This window comes from Neovison vison, chromosome 11 (assembly GCF_020171115.1).
Source record: "Neovison vison isolate M4711 chromosome 11, ASM_NN_V1, whole genome shotgun sequence".
In the NCBI taxonomy this organism is placed as follows: domain Eukaryota; kingdom Metazoa; phylum Chordata; class Mammalia; order Carnivora; family Mustelidae; genus Neogale; species Neogale vison.
The window spans coordinates 196,553,244-196,577,202 of record NC_058101.1 but is presented as its reverse complement, the minus strand read 5'-3'; the positions used below and the strand labels follow the sequence as shown (position 1 = coordinate 196,577,202).

Here is a 23,959-nt window from a genome sequence, read left to right as displayed (position 1 = left end):
ATTTCCTGTAATAATTTTGGAGGCTCACATGTATTTCCATGCATACTTCTTATTTCATTTTAAAGATCAATTGAGGGACTTATTATACTTATTACTAAAATATGAGAGAGACCAGTCATGCAATTTCAAGAACAACTAGGAAGATTTCATATTCTCTACGAATCTGGATAAGAGGCTAGTCGCAGCTGACATGCCAATGACTGAAGTCATTTTTCTACATGCATTTTAAGGGCAGCGTGAGGAATGCATTTTACGAGAAGAAGGAATATACTGAGATTTTGTTTTTAAGCACAGTCATTTAAGACTAAGCCAAAAGAAATGTTAGTATTTGTAAACTTTTATCACGCTTGCAGGTTAGTGTTGCTATAAACACCAGACAGAGAATAATTTATATGATGTGTTTATCTCAAAGTCCGTTTTCTCCTAGGGCTCAAGTATGGCCCTTGCGTTTACTCTTTAGGGCTGCGAATGCTAACCTTGGCCCCATATAGACAGCAAAACCAAATGGATATTACACACCAATTTTGTTGACTTCATCAGTGTGGTAGCCTGCCTAGTCTGGACAACCCATGCCACAAAATGGAATTTTAAACGTTTTTGTCTTGTGTTACCAGTTCAACCAACTGCATGGCCTAAATGAGCTGAGTGTATAGGGATGTGCTCCTTCACTTCCTGCCTGTTAAGAGCCTGTTTAAAACCCAATCTCTAAGTTGCTTGATCACATACAAAATGCCCAATGGCTTATTTACCATTTTTGTAGGCTCAACACTGTACTAGCTCCTGAAATCGACCTCAGTTGGTTAAAAAAAAAAAAAAAAAAAAGCAAAAAGCCAATTTTCAGTTATAGTGCAGTTTTCTCAGGGTTATATTGATTTGACCTAAGTGCAATGAAGCATAGTAAACTGTAATTTTGGGATTTGAAACACTGGGTTGACTCTTGGGAGAGTTGGGCTTAAAATAGTGAATCTTGTCAGCAAGCATTTATAGCTACTCTGACCCTACATGTGCCATGGGGTAGATAGCTAAACTATGAGCAGTCAAAACTTACAGATAGACCTTATTTTGTAGTTGTAATTAATAAGTAATCTTGCATATAACATGTTTGTATACACAGTTTTATTTCAGCAAGGATGGTGTCTTCTATTTCTTGGTTTCTTTATCATTCTATTTAGGGACCTGTAGTTATTGAGGAGATAGGAAGTAAACCTTAAGTAAACAAGAATGATCTCTTATAAATTTTTGGGACAGTTTCACAAGATCTGTTGAACTGATGATTTAAATAGTTTTCATGGACTCCAATCACTTTGGTAGTGCCATGGGTCACCATGACCTATTCCTGTGACCTGAAAAGATAGGGAGTAATGAGATTTTTTGACTTTGACTTAGTGACTTGGCAGGACCACTTGTCAGGTTGATGATGCACTCAATCACTTCTTGCCTCCATAGATCATCAGACTGAGAACTAACTTCCCTGGCCTTATACAGACTTTCTGGGATGAGCTTCTTGAAGTGACTTGTCCAAAAACCAATCACAAGATTCTGTCATTCCGATCTATAAAATAAAAATTTTAAATTTACATATTTGCCTATGAAGATACTGCCTTTTAAATATGATTCAATTATGAGATAATGAAAAGAACCATAACTAGCAGTAAGGCCCTAGGGAGATTAATGAATGAACAGTTTAGTATCTCCCACTTACTTTGGATTAAAAAGTTGTTCATTGGTGGTGTAGGTGTAGCTTGGTGTGTAGACACCTAAAATGCCACCTTGACAAAGAATTGTTTGGTAAGAACAAGAAATTCAGAAGCTAGAGTAAATAGTGAGAGGACACAGGAAGAGAGGAAAAGTAGTACAGGCATTTTTACATTTCTTTAGGATTAAGGGCTGGTGCCTGTCTTTAAAGCAAACCTTTTTATCCCCATTCCTCTTCTCTCCTTTCCCAAATTCAGCTGTATTAAGAGGCACCTTACAATGACAAAAGCATGAGGGGCTTGTTAGGATTACCATTTTTGAATTAAAATGCAAATATAAAAGAAGGCCATTAGCTACCTAAATCTCTCTGACTTTCCCTGAATTTTCATGACATTAAATGTCTTACTGGTCTTTAGAGGCAAGCTCTGTGTTACTCTAATGCCTCCTGAAGTCCTATAATTCAGATTAGTGAGTTTAGAGTTAAACCAGCCTCAAAAGAATGCAAGTGTATTAATTTTACGATGCTCCTTTAGAAAGTTGTATATATATTTATTCAGTGGTAACATAGCATTTTTACTCTTAATCTAGTGTTATGATATCAGGAGTGGGGCTGGGAAGCTGTTGAATGTGGAGAAATAGGGAGAAAATTCAGAGGAAAATAGAATGGAAGCCAAGGAACAAAAAGAGAAGTAAAGAAAGCTTGTGCAGAGTTGAATGAATGAGAGTGGGGTGTTAACTCTTGTTTCTTCTTGCCATCAGAAAATATTATCAGGTACTCTTAGGATTTTGTTCCTTCATCTAATGAACATTGATGTAGCATTTAGTCGGTCCCAGCCTTGTTTCTAGGTGCTGGGAAGATAGAAGTTGCTCCGTTCTAGTGGGGGGGAGATATACTTGGTAGTCACTGGCTTTTTAACCTCATTTCCTCATCTTCCACTCTATCTCTCCTGTCTGAGTCTGATATCACAAAATTGTCCAGCTTATTTTGAGATAATCCTCTGGCCCCGACTCCAGTTTATGGGAAGGTCTGCATAAGGAGATCATATATCCATTGATGACTGACCATCCAAAGCAGGTATCATAAACTTGGATACCCCCAGGGGCTAGCAGGGCTACACATGTATGAAAATGGGCCCAGTGTCAGGAATGGTGGGCATTTTGACAGGATGGAGAGTAGATGTTCCATTTTAAGGCATTTACTTAAGTTCTTTTTTTTTTTTAACAACAGGAGGATTATGTAAAACACTGTCTATAAATTGGATGGGCCACAGTTTGGGACACTGGATATAGATCATTAGTCAATAATCCTAACCACCAACTTCCTTCTTCAGGGCTGACTAATGGAGCTGAGGTCAGAGGAATAGGTTTGAGGTTTCCCAAAGTCACTCTTTCCCAATGTGCCAACACAGGGCATTAATTTCTCCCCCTTGGGTTGGAGTACAATCTCTAGAGAAGAAATTTATTTGAAAAGGATCATCTGACCATGATCTTTTTCTCTGACTGACAGCCATGAAGCGCTTCCTCATTCTTGTTGCAGTGTGTACACGGTTATCCATGAGGGTAACCAACACATCTCCCTCTCTCCCAACTCTTTCCTTCTACTTACTTTCCCCATGTAGAACAGCTCCTTTTCAAGTGACTTCTCTTCCTTTGCAAGTATCCGCAAGAAGGCCGAGTTATTGTTATATAAGAGCTAGAAAGAGTGGGATTACCAGCGGGTTGGTGGAGCAGTGGGAAGCAGGTGTTGAGGTGGGCTGCTCAGAGAAGGTCAAACATGGAAGGGCTGCCCCGGGGCTCCCACTGGGCCCACCTGCTTCCCTTACTCCTGACCAGGGACTGGTTTCCTGGTTTGCTTCTGTTGGCTGGGCCTTCCTGACCTGGGAATGGGGTACATCTGCCTGCCTCAAAGGTCACTGTGTTCTGGAAGGGATCCTCAGAACAGCAGGGTATTAGTTATAAATATACGTGGTGATTGCCTAACTTTTCACAGCCCTATAATCCTGTCAGTATTTACTTTGAGAAATGGAGATTAGTGGCCTCCTATACTCTGCAAAGTGAGTTTGTTTTACTTGCTTTTGAAATAAGCTTCACGATGCGCAGAGTCACTCCAAACACCTATGTGTTACTCTTCTTAGTGATTAGTAAGGATTTACTGAAGAAACATGCAATACAGACACCAAAATCTCAGAGCTTATGACCTGCTTCGGCCTGGGATAATAAAAGGTTTGGGCCGAATATTGTGCTTGTGTTCAAAGTAGTTCACATCCTGTAAAAACAAAGGGTTAAAAAGTTCCTCAGTGGAAGACAGGTTTTTATTTCCTTTTTTTTCCTCTTAAGATAAAAGCAAATGAATGATCACTGTACAGAGGATTATTTACCACCACCTATTGACATGACTGAGAAGCGTGACCATGGAACCAGAGCGATTTCTTCATTTTAAGCATCTGTTCACTAGCAATGTTCAGGAACTGGCGGATTGGACTCCAGAACATTGGAACCATGTTCTGGATGCTTGTCTTTAAATTAAAAATCGGATTGTGCCTTCAGGAAGTAAAAGTAAAACAGCAAGAGCTGGACTTTGGAAAGGAGAAGAAACCATACTATCTCTGTTAAGAGCATGGTGGCCAGAAACTGAGTCAGATACTTACTGTTGAGGCGAGCTAGGAATGAGACCTCGCAGCTGTCCGTGAAGCGCGTCTTGTATATTGCTAGTAGAATAGAGCCCAATTGGTGAGTTATAGGAAGCGCTCACTACCTGTCTTTTGTCATCAATGTTTGCTGCTGCAACAAAAGGCTGGGCCCTTCTGTTGTGCGCGGTACCAATAGGTTTGAACTCCTGTACAATGGCAGACAAAATACACAGAGCCACAGAATGCACAAGAAAGCCGTTAATGAGCAAACCAACAGCATCGCCATTGTTAATCAAGGCTTCTTTACCCTATAGCAAGATTCATGGCAATGTTCAAGGAGGAGGGGAGTATAAACCTGTCTGCATTTTCTGTGAACTTCACATGTGCTGTACTCAGCCACCGCATGGTGCAAAGGAATCTATCTTATTTAAATATTATATTATAAAAGAATTTGAACCTTATGCCTTTCCTCTGGTCCTACAAGTTTTTACATCTATAGCTTTTAAGAAACTCTCATTAGACGCATCGGAAGACAGAAATTCCATGTCAGAAATGAGATTTGGGATTTAGAATAATTATTATGCTTCACATTTCCTCAAGTAGAGCTTACATTTGCTTTCTCTTCTATTAATATCTTGATAAAGCTTTCTCCATTTTAGGAAATGGAGTAGCAAAATGATCAGAATGAGAGGGAGCATTTGTGAATCACTATACTGAATCACTTTAACTAATCCAAGTAAAAGTTTTGTTTTTTTCTTAATACCTACCACAAAGAACAAAATTCTTTTTGTTCTTTTTCTAAATTTAAATTCAATTAACCAACATATAGTACATCATTAGTAAAAAACAAAATTCTTAATTTGCAGTAAGGTCTAACCTTAAATTTAGAGCAAATAAGAACTGGAAGACTATTTTTCCTATGAGAGAAGGTTTTCCAATTTTTATATAGACTTATAATTTTGTAAAGTCATTAAATATGTTTTTCTTCTAAGTAGCAGAAGAAAACCAAAAGCGAAGGCTAAAATACACACAAGCTGACTCTTCTTCCAAATCTTTTCATTTGGCAGGATCAGTAAGAATAATCTTTCCAATATTTTCGCCCACACACTCACATTGACTTCATTTACTTTTGTGAATGTGCCACCAGTTTTTCACACAGATTTCAACTAGTACAAACATTTATGTGTCTTTGAAATGTTACTGAAAAGATGCTGTTTTTATTAAGAAATAAAAAGGTCTTGTGATATTCTTGCTCATATCATTTATTTTTTCTCTCCTTGTCATTATAAATGAATAGATGGTGAGATGGTCCTTTTCTATTTGAAAAAGACACCCTCTTCCTTTCTTAGGGGGTGGAACCAGAGTTTTCAGGGAGATTCTTGTGCGTGAGAACACCAACAACTTCTGGAGGGACCCATGCTCTGAAATGATTGGTTCTGGTTCTGAGCAGGGAGTCATCACAGATGGCCCCTGTTCCCCCATCCAGGTCTATTGGCAGAGTTCACTTGAAAATTCTAACAGACAAGTGAGGTGCAGCTTTGAATACTAGTGGAGTCTTTGACTCCAGCTGCCCCAAATCTCATGGTACTTGAAAATCTGTGAGGTGATAGAGAGCAGCAGCTTTTGCTCTCATCAACCTTGGACAGCACAGTATAGCAGCTCATGAATTTGAAAGGTCTGAGTAGAATACAATAGCCTGTGATCCTATAGTGCGGTTGGATTGACTAATGTCTTACTGATTTATTATTTTTACCTCCAGAAGAGTGGCTCACTGCCTATGAGTTGGTTGGGTGGCCGTATGGCTGCTGCTATTAGGAAGCAGAATGACCAAAACAACCAAATGTGGCTTTAGAATAACGCTGAATCCCACAACCTGTGAAAATTTGTGTAGTCAAACATTGATACAGGGGTACCATCTGATTGTTTGGGCTGATTTAATAATGAACTTTGATTGGCTTTTTGTGATTAACCATTATGATTAGCCATTATTATAGCATGAAAAAAAAAGTGAACCGGAAATAATTGTTAAGTTATGACAGTGGCCATGATTTAAGACTTTGTTCCTCCTTTTGATATAAAAGAAGACAGGAGGCTAATTGCCTCATTTAGTTTTGGTGTATTTTAAATTTCTCAGGCTAATTAAATGAGTCAGTCGGGCAGAACTGAAGGACTCAAGCTTTATGGAATTAAAATTTTTTTCTTTTAAGTATGCCTTAAAGATTTCTGTAAATAGAATTAAATATATAAAAATTAGTTAATGTATAATGGTTTTGTGGGGAAAATATCTCTGCCCTTATTACTTCTTTGTCTTAAAATGAAAAATAAATATGGATGATGATTGTCTTATAAATGAGGCAACTTCTCTGGAAATATTTATGCACTAATAATCTCTAGTAGTGCTTCCAAAAAGCAGCATATGAGTTAATGAGCTCCAAGCTTTTTCTTTGCTATTTTCAGTTTTGGTTTTATATTGCAAAAGTTGCAAATGTGTAATTTGTCAAAATGAAAAAAAAAAAGCCCCTCTATTTTTTGCATATAATCATAAAAGTATCATAAAAGGAAGTGTTTGTAAGAGAGCCTTCAAACATTTGTATTTAGGCTTTGCAAAGCATTAGTTTATGGGCTGCTAGTCATTCCAAAAAAAGCACAATGAAGTGTATACATCAAAGGTAAACATTTAAGTATGGCACGGAGAGGCAACATTCTATCCAAATCTTACATCATTATTGATGGTCAAACAGAATCAAGACAAAAGCAATGAGAAGTTTGCCATTCCACTTTAATTCCTTTTTACTTTTTCAGGAAAATCAGTAGTATCAGAAAATACCAGTAAAAAAAATTATATACCAGTCAATGTAGTCCAGCTCTTGTGTTTATTTTTCCCAGACAACAGCATCCAAGTAACTCTCATCTCTTAGGAATTCAAGAAGTACTTACTACCCTTACTTAGTGCATTTTCAATGGTATTTTAAAATGTCATTCCTTGAATTATATTCCTTATATTAAGGAATAACATTTTGAATTCATAAAATACTCGAGCTGCCAGAGTCAAAGCTAGGAACTGGGTGGAGATTTGGTGAGATCAGGGAGAATGCAGGTCTTGACTACCATCTCTCAAGCCCTTGGAATGACCTCACCAATGACAGCATTCAAAGACATGACCACCTTTCAACTTCTTACTGGAAGAAGTTGTCCAGAGATAGAGATTCAGTTCAAGAACTGAGGCAATTACCAGCTCCAACAGAAACAACATGTTTGATAATGTGCATATATTTATTTATTTTAAAAAAAACCAGTGGTGGGATAATAAGGTATACAAACTGTATCAAGCAATCATATACTTGACCAAGCCACACTGAGTGATGGTATCTTATCATGTTTGGAATTTATGAATAATCACCACCCCTACCTCAAATGAAAAATAAAGTCACCCTTATAAATCCTCCCCAACTGTCCCCAGCAATCTGTTTCAAGTATTCCCCATATATAATAGGAGAAAAGTTTGGGGGGAATGGGGTTTATAAAACCTTGTTTTGTGTAGTTCACCTTCCAGTTATCAACAAATTATAGGATAAAGGTATCTTTTTGAAAATATAAATAACTTTAACCTGTATCTCACTTGATTTTGTGTATTATTTCTATATATCTTTATCATCAATCTTCTATGGCAAGGATGCAGTCTTTTTATGGAAATAGGCACAGCTATCTTCTCTTTTAGGAAAGAATGATATTTGTTTCTGAAAAGAATCTTTCCTATATGGGATAGCTATGTTATAATTTCGAGTCGTTCAACTAACATTAAACAAAGAGGAGGGTAATGTTTTATTCGAGAATGCCAGACTTGTAGAAGGACCCCGAGCTCTAAAAACGTACCTTTAGTCTAGAGCAAGAATGCTTTGCATAGGAAAATGCATATGTCTGCTCATAGGCCATGTTTGGGATTGTATAGAAGGCATTTATTTATTCAATCTCTAGGAATAACTTTTTATATGTACATATATAACTTCCTATAAATAAACAAGTAACATTTATTCAAAGGCTAGGAATACTTTCTAAGCTTTTATTTAAGCTAAAAATCCAAGTCTAAACTGATAAAAACAAAATTTATTTAAGAAAAAGATGGACAAATGAAAAAAAAAACCTAGGTATTAAAATTTCTTGCCAATTATTACTATAACTATGTAAAAAAAAAGTCTCCAAAGCCTAAATCTACGCATAGGGAAAAGACTGGAAAGAAATACACTAACATGTTGTTATTTGTGGCTGGGGTTGGATGGTAGGATATAATGTGGTTTTTTTTTCTCCAAAGGATATATATTATTTTTAAAATGAAAGAGTATTATATTCTAATAGCAAAAGTCACAAAGCTTGCAGTTACAGTTTCACTTGGGTTGAGAAACAAGAACTCAAATACTGTATTGCCCAACGGCCCTTTCTCTTTATCTACAGTAGGATCTGAAAGCTTGATGTAGTAATGGCATGTGTTTCTCAGAGGGACACATCTTTGTTGTCCGGAAAGTTGCTTTATTTGCAGAGTGTCCATTTTGGGGGTAGGAGTGGGGGTGGAGGAAGACCTCCTTTGCAACACCTCTTTTTTGCATGGCTTGTGTTAACTAAAAAGATAAAATAAGACAAATATAACCTCAGTTTAGCTTTTTTCTGCTCTCATGCTCCAAGTTAAATTCACTGCTTGTATTTTTTTTTTTTTTTAAACGTGGCATTTTGTTAAGTTTATGCTTTGGCATTTCGGATAGCAAGGGTTTAACTATGCTTGTGGGGAATGTCGGATCTGAAGCGCCAAGTTAGGTGAACTCCTCATGCAGAAATCTGGCCTGAGGATCCTAAGGACGGGAATCCTTTGGCCCATTAGGGGAAGAATTGAAATGGTTCTTATCTCGGAGACATTCAAATACTGGCCTCTTGGAGGAGGTGCCAGTAAGAATTAGTCATGACTCAAACTAAAGGAATGTTCAAAGGCTCAGTCTGACTGGCTTCTGGAGCCTTTAACCCAATCTTCACCATTTTTTTTTTCAAACCTATCTCATCCTTTATGTTTTCCCCATTTGTACTATCATACATGTCCATAGTGCCCTACCCCATAAGGTAGGGCATGTGGACTAATACATGATTGATGAGAGGCCAGAGTACTTAAAATTGGGTCTATTTTTAAAAATCCAGTTCTTGGGACAATCATGGTCATAAGTTAGTACTTATAGACTTATAAAAGGGGCTTCTACTAGAACGAAACTCAGACAATTGCCCTTAAACTCCAGTTTTGGAGAGATATTAGCAAAACACAGGCTCCCATCTTGGTCTAAGCTCAGCCGTGAGTAATAAATACTTGGTGAGTCTCCCACATGCCAGACACTGCGACATGGCCAGGGATCCTTGGGGATCTGGTACTTTGGTCTGTCAAATAAAATTTGGTCAGATCTGTCTCATTGACCCCATGCCTTAGCATCTCATATTGGTGAAACTGGATTTTAAAAATTAGGAGAAAATTTGAATGAACAAATGAATGAATGACTAATTTGCAAAAGGGTGCAGTATAATTTTGGATGTGTACTATATATATATGGAAAGGAATTTCAGAATTTTATCCGTTTTGTCCTGGTGATAATAAGAGATTGGGTGGTCAATGAATGCATATATACAAGTCTTAAGCTTTCACTTCTTTCCATTGTTTCTTAAAACACCACATGATCTCTTTCTCTCATGTGTTGCCTCTATCTGATGACTCAGTGAAGGTGGGAGGAAGCTGTGGGCTTGGGCATTACTACAAAGGACAATCTTCAAGTGACAGCTCTGCCTGGAGAGCTTTGCTTTTTCTTCCTCCAATTTTTTCTTCTATCAAAGATAATGTTGGGGCGCCTGGACGGCTCAGTGGGTTAGAGCCTCTGCCTTCGGCTCAGGTCGTGATCTCAGGGTTCTGGGATCGAGCCCCGCATCGGGCTCTCTGCTCAGCAGGGAGCCTGCTTCCTCCCCTCTCTCTCTGCCTGCCTCTCTGCCTACTTGTGATCTGTCAAATAAAATAAATAAAATCTTAAAAAAAAAAGATAATGTTGATTGGAGGTATTATTATTATTCACCAATCCACCTCAGATGCCAGCGGGTAAGCCACCATCAGCATTCAGACCATTTCACCACAGTTATTACCAGTCTTGTCTATTTCATCTTTCGCTCACTCTTCCTGAAGAGCTGGGCTCTCACCTGACCTAACTCCCATTCAACCTGCACGACCACTCTTGCCATACAACAGTGGGAGCTGGTGGCAGCTGAGCACCCTTCTGAGAACTGGTTCCCACGTGTGGTCCTGGGCAGTGTTAGAAAATGCAGTTTATCAGTAGAGCCTCTGTTCTTTTCATTCATCAGCTGTTTAATTGAGCGCTTGCTGTGTGCCATGCTGGGAGACTCCCGAGTAAAGAGAAAAGACCAGCAGTTCTCGCCTGCACAGAGAGTCCATAACCTGCTCACTCCCTTGAGGACCCGTTTTCTCCTCCTCTGCTCTTAGTGATTTTCAGGCTCAGGCTCTTCCTTTCCTTTAGTCAAAAGTCTAGGACAAGGATCTAATAAACTCATGCTGTCTGTCTAAAGGTTAAGCGATTCAGGATGTTTCTTCTCCTGGGGGATTGTATTTGAACTGAAAATAAAGTTTTAATCCAAAGCAATTTTTAATGACCCTTCTCATAGTAATGTGGAAAGCATTCCTGGTCTCCAGAAAGTTCTATCACATGGGCAGCCCCCCATCTCACTGTCAGGAAAGGCCAGAGGCCTGCGCATCACAGCCTGGTAGGAGGGGGCAGGTATTACCAAGAGCTCCCACTACACTGAATATCTCTAGGAGCAATTCGATGTGCCAAGGTCTTTTTCTATGGTATTTTATTTAAATCTTTGAGAAGCCCTATGAGATACAGTTACGTGGTACTCTAAGTGTATTTTATCAAGGAGAAAGTGGAGGTAAATTCATGGAGAAAGTAGAAAACTGGAAGCACAAATTCAGGCATTGGTGATCCTGGAAAGGGAAATGCTGCTGAAGCACAAGTTGCAAATACATTTCATGCATTTTCCACTGATACATGGGAAAATTATAGTTTGGGAATATTTGAAATATAATACACTTAGTATGAATACTTGTTTAAAAAGGGATGCCTAATTTATATATCTAAACTTGGGAAACATCTGGCGAAGGAGAGGTTCTAAAATCCTTGTCTTAATTACATTTTCCCACACTGCACAACTGGGGGTTGCTTTCATTACAGGGATTTTTTTTTTTTTTTGAGCTTTTTGAAAGTAGACATCATCAGATAAGCTTCAGATTATTAGATTAATTTAGCTCATTAGAATTGCCTCAAGGGAGAATCCTCTGTCTTTTGTAATTTTACTACATGGGCAGAATATCACCATGATTACATAATGCAAAACCTTTTTGTAGCATAAACTTAATTATAGAACACTAGAACTGAGAATTAAAAAAGGATGTAAAATAAGATCTGGACGAAGACCTCAAAGAATTGAAGTTTACAATAATTATTAGATTGGAGACACCTGTTTCAAATGGTAGACACTAATTTCGTTTTGCTTTGTTTTAATATGTTAAACTTCTTGGATTAGGTCATGGTCATTTGGCAGACGTCCATCATAAAGAATGAAAAAATAACTGGACTGTACGTAGATAGAGCCAAATTTGTCCTGAGAACACATTTGTCTTTTAACAAGGCACTTGCCTAGGGGTACTTCTCTTTTCTCTTGATATAAAAAGACATGGATCATATAAATTAATCTCACAGGGTAGAGACAGACAATTGTTCCATCATGTGGCTTATTCCAATTTTTTGTATTTGTCATTTCTTCCTCTTGGAAGGCATCCGCATCATTTAAAAGGAAATAAAACACGAGTATCATTTACTCTACAATTCATACCTGTGGTTCTGATTCTAAGTTGATTTTGAAAGGATGAGCCTTCCCATCTTCAGACACCTGTGGAGACCATAAGCGAGTTTCTGCCCTGTGAACAAAAGAAATTTTGTAAACTCCAAATTCTAACATTATTTCCGGTTTTAGCATACTTTAATCTCTCATTATTGTGTATGAAAATACTATTGAGCCTTGATGATTTAAACAAAAGGAATACTCCTTGCTCATTATTCTGTATTCTTTCATCTAATTAGTTTTTTGGATACTTTTGGGGAAACTTGAATGGATAAAAATTGCATGGAGGACTACCATAGACTGAAGTGTGTGTCCCCCTGCCCACCCCCACCAAGTTCCTATGTTGCAGCCCTACCCCGCAATGTGATGGTATTTGGAGGTGAGGTCTCTGGGAGGTAATTAGGATTAGATTACGTCATGAGGGTAGAGCTGTCATAATAGGATTAATGTCCTTATATAAAGAGGAAGAGACCTGAGATCTCGGTCTCTGTGTCCACACGCCAAGAAATGTCATGTGAGGGAGTAATTAGGAACCTGATTATGCTGCATCCTGATCTCAGACTTCCAGTCTCCAGAACTGTGAAAAATAAATTTTTGTTTAAGTCACCCAGTTTATGGTATGTTTATTGTAGGAGCCCGATCTGACTAAGGCAAAGACGTTGAACAGTTTCTAGAGAGAGTAGGTCTGCCGTACCTGCAAGGACAGTACAGGAAAGGGAGATTCTGGAGGCAGATGACCACAGGGCAAACTCCCTAGGTTTCCTCTACTTCCCTCCCATCTTACCCAGGCCACCATAGGAGACAGTGAATGGTATGCCAGGGGGATTTGCTGCTGGCATCAAGGAAATGAGCATTATCCAATCTCATGTCCTTCTCATGTATCTCTTTGGGACCATGTGCTCCTAAGAGACTGTGTGCTTGGCAGGAACACTAGTTATAAATAAATAGGGAAAGAGTCAATTTCACCCCTGAAATGGCAGATGCACTGATTGGGCCTTCTGAACCACACGGCAGGGAAAGTAGGGAATAAAATAGCAACAGGATAAACACACACTAATAACCACTATAACAAAACATTATTTTCACAATTCAACTTCAGATCAGGCCTATGATGGCCAAAGATCAGGTTCAATTTCTTAAATTTGTTATAAATGTCTCATTTCTAATATTCTCACTTCATGTGCACTCTTTACACCTTGTCAGATTCTTCTGGGTTGAATTCTGTACAAAACAGCCAATGGCATAAACAGTATTAGCAACCAGTTTTCAATATGCTCACATTTTTGCAAGTCAAGAGATTCTTTCAGGAGAATTTTTAAATTCTATTCCATTCTCTACCCCATTCAGAACAGCAGTACAAGTAGCTGTTCTGTGCAGGGTTTCTGTGGCCAGTACCTTTCATGGTTCTATTTTCATAGTCAATTCACAAGAAAAAGAATTCTTTTAGACTCTTCCCTTATTCTGACCTTCCAGAAAATTCTTTTCAGAGATAGTTTTTTAACAGTGACTAGACTGTGAAGAACAGAATAAAGTGGCTGATATACTTAAAAAAAAAAAAAAGCTGGTCAAAATTCAGAATTCTGGGTCCTGTGAAACTCTTTCTTACAGGGAGGATGAAATCATTTGTAGTTCTGGTTCAGGATCTTCTGCAAAACAGATGAAATTTTAACACCATTAATTAAAAAGCACCTGTCAATTTTGAGACACAGCTGGTGTGCTGCTGCTTTAATCCTGTCCTGTGCATCAGCATGAGTCATGGACTCTGTACCAAAGCCATCAATAGCCAAGATGACATCTCCAGGACACAGGTTGGCAGCTGCCGCCTTGCTTCCTGGAGTAATCTGAAAGAAATCATGGCATCATTTAAAAACCAACATTCTGCAATATCTTGAGTTTTGTGCCTGACATTTATATTTCAGCTTGGTAACATTTAAAAAGTTTCAGTGGACAGGGAATTTTAAATATAACTTGAAATATCTCTTAAATGATCAACTGTGTTAGCTCTATCTTTCCACCATGCTAAATAATTTTGTTTCTTACTAACCACACTTCATCTCTCATGACATCTCTTACTCTCTTCTAAAGCATCTTCCTTAATACCTGTTTGATGTTATTTTCTTTGTTTTAAATAAAATAATTTATTCTTTAGGGTTTTTTAAATCCATAACTCCCTATTTGGGAGTACAACTTTACCACATTTAGGGACCTTTTATATTTGAATTGAAGCTACTGTGGCATCCTTATAAGTAATGATCTTTAAAATTCACATGAAGGGGCTTCTAGGATGTAGAAAACTAGAAAGAGAATCACTCTTGTGGTAGGTAGAAGATACCATATAAGATGCAAAATTATAACTTTTCTTGAACTATTCAGAGAGCTGAAGCTGCAGGGCAACAATGAAACCTGGAATCTAAAAAAAGACAGGTGCCTCCAAGGAAAGTCAAGATGTAAGCAAATTGTAAAACTTGTGTCAGAGCACAGAGGAAGATGGGGGCACCATTTTGGCCATAGAGAATTCAGCTAAAATGATGATCTATCAGTTAACACTGAGTGTCTAGAACTCCTGAGGACTGCAGACACCAGAGAAGTTTGTATTCAGACACAGTGTCTTCTCCATGAATGAAAAACAAATTGAACAAATAAAAAGCAACTAACAAGATGCTAGATTTTCATTAAATCTTATCAGAAATTACATTAAATATAAATGGTATAACCACATCATACTCTGTGTTTTAACAAAGATTGCCAAACTAGGTAAAAAAACAAGATCCATTTTTACGTTGTCTGAAAGAAACCCACATGAACTTCATTCTTTCTTTCTTTCTTTCTTTCTCTCTTGTGGGGGGTGTGTGGGGAGATGAAAAGAATACTTAAGGATCCGGGAAACATATGGTTATTAAATGTTTAAAAGATACCAAATTTGAAATCATTAATTACTACACTGAGTATTCAGTTTTTGATTGCTATTCCTACTCCTATTTTTTTTTTTTTTTGTAAATCCTAATTATTTACAACTGCCTAATAGTCCTTACCTGGTCTTACCCACCTACTTCTCTAACATCATCTTACACCATTCCTGCTCCCTCCACCCACTGTGCTGTAGTTATTCCAGATTCCTTTCAGTTCCTCAAATAGACCAAGTGTGTACCTTCTTCAGGGTTTTATATGCACTATATTTTTGCCTGAAATGTTTCCCCCACTCATCACCCAGTTGCTCCTCCTAATCCTTTAGATCTAGGCTTAAATGTCACATTCTCAAAGAGACTTCCCCAAACATCTGAAGCAGCTTCTCCAGACACCCTCCATCATTCTCCACCATTATATTTTATTCATTTCCTTCTGAAGACAAGTTGTACTTTAGTGTTTGTTTATTGTGTATTGTTTGTTTTCTCAACTTGACTGGAAGTTCTTGAGGATATGTATAATATTATGTATATTTCTAATGTGTCATGGTATATATTCCAGTATTTGGAATTAATGGATAATTGAAAATGAATGAAAGGGTTATTTAAAGTAGATCTCATGAAACGAAAAGAGCTAGTCCCTGTATAACTGTTACCCAAAGGATTACCTATATACCCAAAGATTATAGCTATTAATGTCAACCCATCATTGTTGCATTTGCAAGTTCCTACTGTTCAGAGCAGAAGAATGTACAGAACTTGACTTAAACCTCCAACTGCTCCAGGAATAAACCAGATTGTTCCTAATATTTTACTTGAGGATCATTCATTCATCATTTTCTTTCTCTATTTACTTAATTAATCTAATTATCGATTCTATTTAACTTCGTGGCTCTAAGGGATAGCCAAGATTCATCTAAATGAATAAAATTGCAAAGGCCATAAATTATCATGTGTCTGAGACCTTCAGTCTCATCACTAAAATGTTTATTGCACTCACTTCATTTCTGTGATCATCTCACTGTAGTGATCGTGATTATTTTCCAATAAGAACAGTTGGTAGAAGCTTGATGAAGACAATGGAGATTATTATTTCCCAGCCTTTGGGAGACATTTCATAGCTGTTTTCCATTTGGAAATTCTCCTAAGCCCAGAACTGTTAGGAGAATAAAAGTTTCCATCCCCATTGTGACTTGCAGGGATAAAAATAATCTTAAACTTTTCATTTTCTCTAGCTATAGTTTGTCAAAATCAGTACTATCTATTTTTGAACATCAGAGACCTGAAGACAAGTTTGAGTTAAAAAATGGGAAAGAATGGCTCAATGTGTTTTCTTTTAAAACCTCACCTAGGTTTTCTAATAACCTTAAATAGATTTGTTATATAATGCTCAATCTTGATTTAGAAAAGCCTAACATCATTTTTTTAGCTCTGGTTGGGATAAATGGAAGGTAGGGTTGTGTGTGTCTCTGTCTATGAGTTTTAGACTGAGACATCTGGTGTATGTTGAACTTCGATTCTGAACATTACTAAGTTTCATTAAGCATATGAATATATAAGTATAAACACTATCTTATATTTACTCCAAATATCATATTTTGAAGCTCTTCCTAATAACTTTGACCACTGCAACAACTTTAAGACAATCTGGACAAAGAAAACTATTTTTTCAAAGGAGGGTAAATGTCCAAGTAACCTCTGGTTCCATATTAACATGAGAACAGCAGTTTGGCTACATCAGCAATGGTTTCAGAAGTCAAATAAAAAAGGTGGTTGGGGGAGCCTGAGGGTCTAAGTTGGTTAAGTGTCTGCTTTTGGCTCAGGTGTGGTTCTGGGGTCCTGGGATTGAGCCCCAAGTTGGGCTCCCTGCTTGGCAGGGAGTTTGCTTCTCTTTGTTCTCTGTCTCATTAAAAAAAAAAAAAAAAAATCTTAAAAAAAAAAAAGGTGGTTGATGGTGATGCCAGAACCCCCTTCTGACTTTGTGTTCAACCTAGTGATTGATGTCCTTAGATCTCTAAGGAGGTAGTGGATAAGAAAAAAAGGATGGAGAGAGAGGGATGAGGGAGAAGGAGAACATATAGTCCCCTTACTTCTAGTTCTTAAGTTCAGCTAGGCTAATGGTAAGAATATGACCACTAAATTGGTCTGGTTTTAGTAAGTTAAACTATCTGTTTAGACACAAAAATAAGTTATTTCCCAGCATTACATTATATTGTTACCATATTATGTAATTACTTTATGTTATTGTTCATAGTTTGTTATTAACATTTTTCCCTAAATCAGAAGAGAGAGCTATAGTGAGGCAAAGAGTTTTTCAATGGATTATTTATTATTAGGTTCATTGGAGTCTCACATATCAAAAACATTAGAGAAATCATTGAAAATAGTACTGCCATATCACTTAGCACATGTTTTCAAATTTGTCTAATTGGAAAAATCATGTGGGTGTCCTTGCTGGACATAAAGTCTCCCACTCTACTCCAGATGCCTGGAATCACAAATCATAAGCTCTAGGAGAGGAACTAGGGAATTTGTGTTATTCACATCAACCTATCATTTGGAAAAAAAAAAAAAACCTAAATCACAAATAAAGCATCTATAATATTCTACTTACCATGGGAGACATGAGGGAAGCACAAGATATGGCCCTGGTGAGACTTCTTTTTTAAGATTAATTGATTGATTGGTTGATTGATTGTTTTGAAAGAGAGAGCCAGGGGAGGGCAAGAGGGGGAGAGAGAGACCAGAATCTCAAGCAGACCCCTTGCTGATGGTGGAGCCGTATGTGGGGCTCCATCTCACGACCCTGAGATCATGACCTGAGCTGAAATCAAGAGTTGGCTGCGAGCCATCCAGACACCCTGGTGAGACATTTATGTTAAGAATAAAAGTGAAATAGTTATGGACAAGACAAGTATACACTGAAGGGCTATGTTGTAGGGCATGGATTGAAATAAGGAGAGAGCCCAATGTTGAGTTGTCCTCTGTTGTCTACAAGTAAACTCCAGTGCCCCACCTGGCATCTAAAGCCCTCTAGAGCCCGGCTGTAATTTGCATTTCTAGGGCCATACCTCATATGAGTTACTTCAGAACCGCTGCAAGTAGCACCTGGGCATGGGTAGTTTCATATGTTTTCTGGGTGACTCTAACATGCAGCCGGCATCGAGAACCATGGCAGTATTGTTATTATTATTGACACTGTATTCCAGAGAACTACTATCTCACGGAATTCTCAAGACTCTCTTTTAAGATGAGAAAATGGATGTTCTCAGAGTATAAGAAACTTTCTTAGGGTTTAGATGCAGTAAAAATCTGCAATTCCTCATAGGGCTAACTCTGCAGCTCAAGATCTTCCACTGTCTTCCATGCCACTGAGGCAGGGAATCTCTGTCCTGACTCTTCCTATCTCTTTGGCCGTGCTTTTCTCATGGAGTCCTGGACACATTGTGTATTGGTAGTTTATGTACAAGTATGTCCCTCTCTTCTCATATTTGAGCATCTCAGGAGTAGAAACCTGTTAAGTTATAATTGTATCCCCCACAGTGCCTTCACTTAATAGATATTTGTGGGATGCAGGAGAGTTCTGAACATATGAACCAGCATATCCATGCAGACATGTCTTTGGGATAATAAAATTAAATAGATTTTCCCATCAACTTTCTTACTACACTTGAATCCTGCTGAAGGATTGCATTCAATGTAAACACTTCTTTCTAAAAAAAAAAGCTCGAATTTCAAATATAATTTATATTAAAGTCATGTACTTTTCTATGTTCAAGCCTGCAAAACTTGAGAATACAGTAACATTTTCTACATTGGTACCCAAGCCCATAGAGTGTTTCCAGTTACAATGATCTTGGCCCTAATTGTGCCCTGAAAAGGAATGAGGAAAGAAGTAGTGGGGGAGAAGAGGCACTGAGTGAGAAAGGACATACCAGCATCAGATGTATGTCATAATCTTACATCATATACACAAAAGAAACTTGAACTTGATTCCAAATTGGACCATTTGTGAAAACAAACCATCTGTAACTTGGCTGTGATGGTAGATCCACCTTCTGGGTGGTCCAAACACTTAAAAAAGAAAGAGACTTCTTAGAATCTTCGTGGCAGAAAAAGAAAAGCTGCTTACTTAGTGATGTGAACCTCAGATTTATTCTGTGAAATGCGGAGACCAGTTATATATGGTGTTTGCAGGAACAACTCTTCCACATCGACAACTCAAATTTCTATTGCACAATGTGTCACATACCTATTGCCTAGAAAACTGTTTTCCTACCAAATGTGTGTATCACAACCCATTGCTGAATTTTTTTTTTTTTTTGAATGTCTGGTGATTGGTTTACCTTACTTCTGGTGTCTCTTATGATACGGATTCACCTGGCTGATTAATTAGATTGTAAATTATTTCTATGATGGACACATTGGACACTTATTAGGACACTGTCCTAATTTTGTGAACTGTAATTTCAATCGCTGGAGAGAGTTACATTTGTAAACCCCTCACCCAGCTCTGGTGGAGTAGAGGCCCACTGTCTAGGAGCACTTGCATTTGTGAAGTGTGAGGCAGGGAGGGAAAGTGATAGCTTGCAGGAAGACAAAAATTGTTTGGCTTGAAGAATGTATCTCATTTATAGGAATTTTTGTGGTATTAAGTTCAGGCATTCTTTTCTCAATTCTTTGCATACTTAAGAGCTTAACTAAAACAGATCAATGAACAATAAAGCAATTCTCTTTTTTTTATTGTGGAATATCTTTGAGGATATAATCAGTACCTATTATGATAATAATAGCTATATAAGAAGTGAACAATTTAATCAACCATTCATATTGTGTCTATATTTCTGTCAGATATATGATGCACAGCACTGACCATCCCCTAAATTTGAAAGTTCCTGCCTTAAGGGAGCATGCAATTTGTGGGATACAGATGTACTCAAACATCTGTGGTACAAGGCATGATGTAAGGAGAGGTTGTAGGACAAGAGTTATGGTAACAAATGGTAAAATGCTTATTATGAGAAGAAGGCTGGGGAGTGATATTTGATTGGGTTTCCTAGGCAGAGGACAGTGGGGTAGGGTGGGGAGGAGAAATCTCTAGAAAAACGGTAGTGGGTGTAGACAGATGGAGAAATTGTAAATCCGCTGGGATAGTGACACGACTGTCATTGAGAAGAAAGGGAGAGAGAGAGAAGAGAGAGGGAGGAAACAAAGTTGGAAACATGAGTTGGGAAGAGGATGAAGGCCATGACTGTGCTCAGAGATCACCCATGTTATTCCCTTTAGTTGGTGTTGCTGTTGAAGGAATTTTAAGAACGGGCAGGATAGATGCCACCTAGCATTTCCCAATGATGGCTGGTAAGAAATATGCAGAGTGAACCGGGGAGGGGAGACAGAGCTAGGCCTGAAGTCATGGAAGCTTGAATAGGGACAATTATAGGAACAAAGAGAAGTGGTAGATCCTAAAGATATAGAATCAGTAGGACCAGATGATGATGAAGTGGATGGCACAACACATGTATTTGGAAAGATCTGTACAATAAACTGATTTTGTTTGTTTGCTTTTTGTCTTACACATGTGGACTTCAGAATGCAGGCTTTGGAGGCAAGTAGAACTAGTGTCAAATTCTGTCCCACCACTTGTGACCATCAGCAGGTTAGTGAAATTCTTGAAGCCTCATTCTCTCATCCACAAAAAGAGGTATTACTACTGCTAGTCTTACAGAATTATTGTGAGGTTTAAGGGAGTTAGTCCATATAAAGGTTCTAAGAGACATTCATGGCAAGCAAAGGAGTACAATAATACACAGACAATCTTATTCACTGCCTTTTAATATATACAACAACTATAGAATGGAATTTTACTATTTAATTACAACATTGATAATTAGCTTTGTGTAAGGTCTTTTAGTTAAACTTTTTGTAAGTGATTTTAACTGTTCTTATAATTTCAGTGGAATCATTCTCAATTAGGTGTTCACTAAGGCAAAAAAATTCGAGAGAATATGCTTTCATTCATTTAACACAACTCTGTTATGTGCGTGGTTTGGGGGACTCTTGGAATACAAAATAGCTGAATTTTACCTGCTATTCTTGCGTTAAATTAATTTAAGAGAAAAGGCATAGTCAAATGAAATCAGCACTTATGGTCAGGCATTATTACTGAACCATGTCAAAATGAGGGATATAAATTAGTAATGAATTAGATATTCAAATATGAATTGGCTTCCCAAATAATTCAAATAAATTTGCCAAAATAGCTCCTGTGGTCCAACACAATATATAAGTACTGCTTTAAAATAAACATTGTTTATAATGTCAACAACTCAATATTTCAAACCTAGGGTTAATCATATTGAGATGTTACATATTAATAGCAAGACATTTCTTTTATAAATCACTTAAAAGGTTTTGGTAACAAATTTTTTTTTTTAGAATTTACTATAAGTATGAGTTATCCTTTGTTTGATTTATCCTATGATTTATCCTTTATCCTTTGTAATGAGCTTCAAAAGCTCATTTTCCTTTAATCTAAACAAATGAAAACTATACTTCAGAAACTTTAAAAATATTTCTTAGTAGAGATAATGGAAACTGTTTTGGTTGGTAAATCCATAAAAGGCATTCGTTGCTTGGCTCAGATCACTGAACCATTTTCTGCTTCATTTACTTAGGAACATTTTTGGGGTATGTTAGCTTTTCATGTCTCATACAAAAACACATGTCAGATGTGTTTATATGTTTTTGAAAAATGCAAAACAAAGCTTGAAATATTCCATGGTATGTGTATGTATGGTACATGTTTTGAGATATTTCAAAAAGACATTGGTGCTCAAATCCCCTAGATATATGAGTTGAACAGAATTTAAAATGTATTACCTTGTTCAAAAATTTATATGAGTAAATCAGATTATAAAACATACATTTATAAAATTCAATATAAGCAGTAAGGAAAAAAGAAAACATAAGAAAAGTATAATATTCTGGAAGTTTATGCTTTTAGATTATGTTTTATTGATAACTGAAATAACAATAACTTTCTATTAAGACAAACACTTGATTTAGAAAAAAAAATCAACTAGACCAACTAGAAATTTACTGACAGGACAGAAATCCCCAAATTTCCTTTTTCTTCTTCTCTTTTTTTCTAATTAGACAATACTCTAGGGAATATTAAGTAAGGGAAAGTTGACTCTGATAGTAAAGTACTATTTTTCAGAGTTTTTCGGCTGACTGGTGACTTTCCATCAGGTAAACTAAACTATCTGGCGTGTTTTCTTTGTAGTTTGAGTTATAGGTGATGATTCCTAAGCCAAACTCCCAGCTTTGGAAAATATTTTTTCAAAATGCCTGGAAACCTAGGAAAACACATTAGTAATATTTTCCCTGTCTGGGCTGATACGAGCGCTTCCAACTTGGCCGACCCAGATTGTGCCCTAGGATCAGCACTGCGCTCAAGTTCTCATCCATAGGAGAAAAGCGCTCAGGTGTGCGTCTAGCTCCGAGGAGCAACCGCCACTGTCAGTCATTTCTCCTTTCTTTCTGGGACCTCATTTCTTTTGTTCCTGAAAGGAAACGGGGGTTGGGGGGGTGGAGGGCAGAACACCCCCACCCCCGGCCCCGCCCCAGCCCTCGCAGTCCAGCCTCCTGTAAGCCCAGGAGAATCAGGCTGTCAGTTCACCTCTCCTGGAAAGTTGCTGGGGACGGAGAGGATGCAGCCAGAGACCATTGCAGCCGACTTTCCAAATCCTCTAAGTTGCTCTACATCCCCCCAGCTTCAGTTTGCCAAGTTGCTGCCGCCCCTCGAACTGTGGGCCCGAAGGGGAGGTCCCCCCCCCCCGCCCCCCCCCCCCCCCCCCCCGCCACCAGCTCACCCGGGCCTCACTAGCCAGCCACTCTGCAATCCAGGGAGACCCGTCGCACGCCAGCGACCCCCACCTGCAGCGAAAGAACGGAAAACACCTACCCTGGTGATGACCAAAGGCTGGTTGAAGTCGATGCCCCCTGAGAGTCTGAAGCCCCAGGGCGCAGGGCCTGGGAGGACCACGTTCTGGGGCATAGTGCTTTCGGCGCGGCCTCCAGCCGGAGCGCCTTGGCTCCTGGGGACCGACTGGAGCACAGCGAGGGGCGGCGCTGCCCACCGCAAGGGTCTCCCAGCGGTACAGCCACTGCGCTGCCCAGAGAGTGCCCTCGCCCAGATTGCGGCCAGGGAGCTTTATCCCCGCTCCTGAGTGACGTCACTGGCCTACCCTCCTCCCCACCCCCTCCCACCAAGGAGAGCTCCAACTTTGGAAGAAAGAGACGCGCCAGACCCACGGGAGTTTACAGACCAGCACCCGCTGGGTGCAGCCTCCCAGACCTTTCCGCGGGCCTGGAGGAGGCTTCGGGTTACAGCCTCCAGGAGTCTCTTAAAGTGACACCTGTCCTCCTGTTTATCTTGCGCTGGGAGCTCAGCAGCTCCCTCCATTCAAAGTTAAAAGCAGTGAAACCACAGCTTCTATGCTTCCAGTTAAAATAAAAGCTTCATAAATGCAGTGAGTTATTTAGCAATTTTGAGTGCGCTGATATCTACTTATTAGCTGTGTGACCCAGGTGAATTTACCCGATGTCCTTAAGTCTCAGTTTCTTCATCTGTAAAACAGGAGTACTAATTGTACGTCTCTGGTAGGGTGACCTCGAGAATTCCATGAGCTACTTTGGCACAGTGCCTGGCACAGAAGCAATAATTGCTAAGCGTTTCTGCAATTAAGTACCCACAGTCGCATATATTTATAGATAGATATAATATACATTAATACATAT

General features: G+C 38.5%; 1 protein-coding gene across 2 annotated transcripts in view; it reads right to left on the bottom strand.

Annotated features, from left to right (window-relative positions):
* Positions 1-23,377, bottom strand: part of PDLIM3 (PDZ and LIM domain 3) — a 29,985-nt gene extending 6,608 nt beyond the window's left edge. Inside the window, exons 1-4 of one of the 2 annotated variants that reach the window (XM_044225598.1) lie at positions 23,124-23,377; positions 13,944-14,095; positions 12,246-12,330; positions 4,344-4,531 (exon numbers count right to left, since the gene is read on the bottom strand). In XM_044225598.1, the coding sequence (XP_044081533.1) occupies positions 4,344-4,531; positions 12,246-12,330; positions 13,944-14,095; positions 23,124-23,216 (518 nt within the window). In that variant the 5' untranslated portion in view covers positions 23,217-23,377. Of the gene's footprint in view, positions 1-3,893; positions 3,962-4,343; positions 4,532-12,245; positions 12,331-13,943; positions 14,096-23,123 lie in introns of both variants that reach the window. The other variant, XM_044225600.1, reaches the window with a different exon arrangement.
* Between the last annotated feature and the right edge of the window lie 582 nt (positions 23,378-23,959).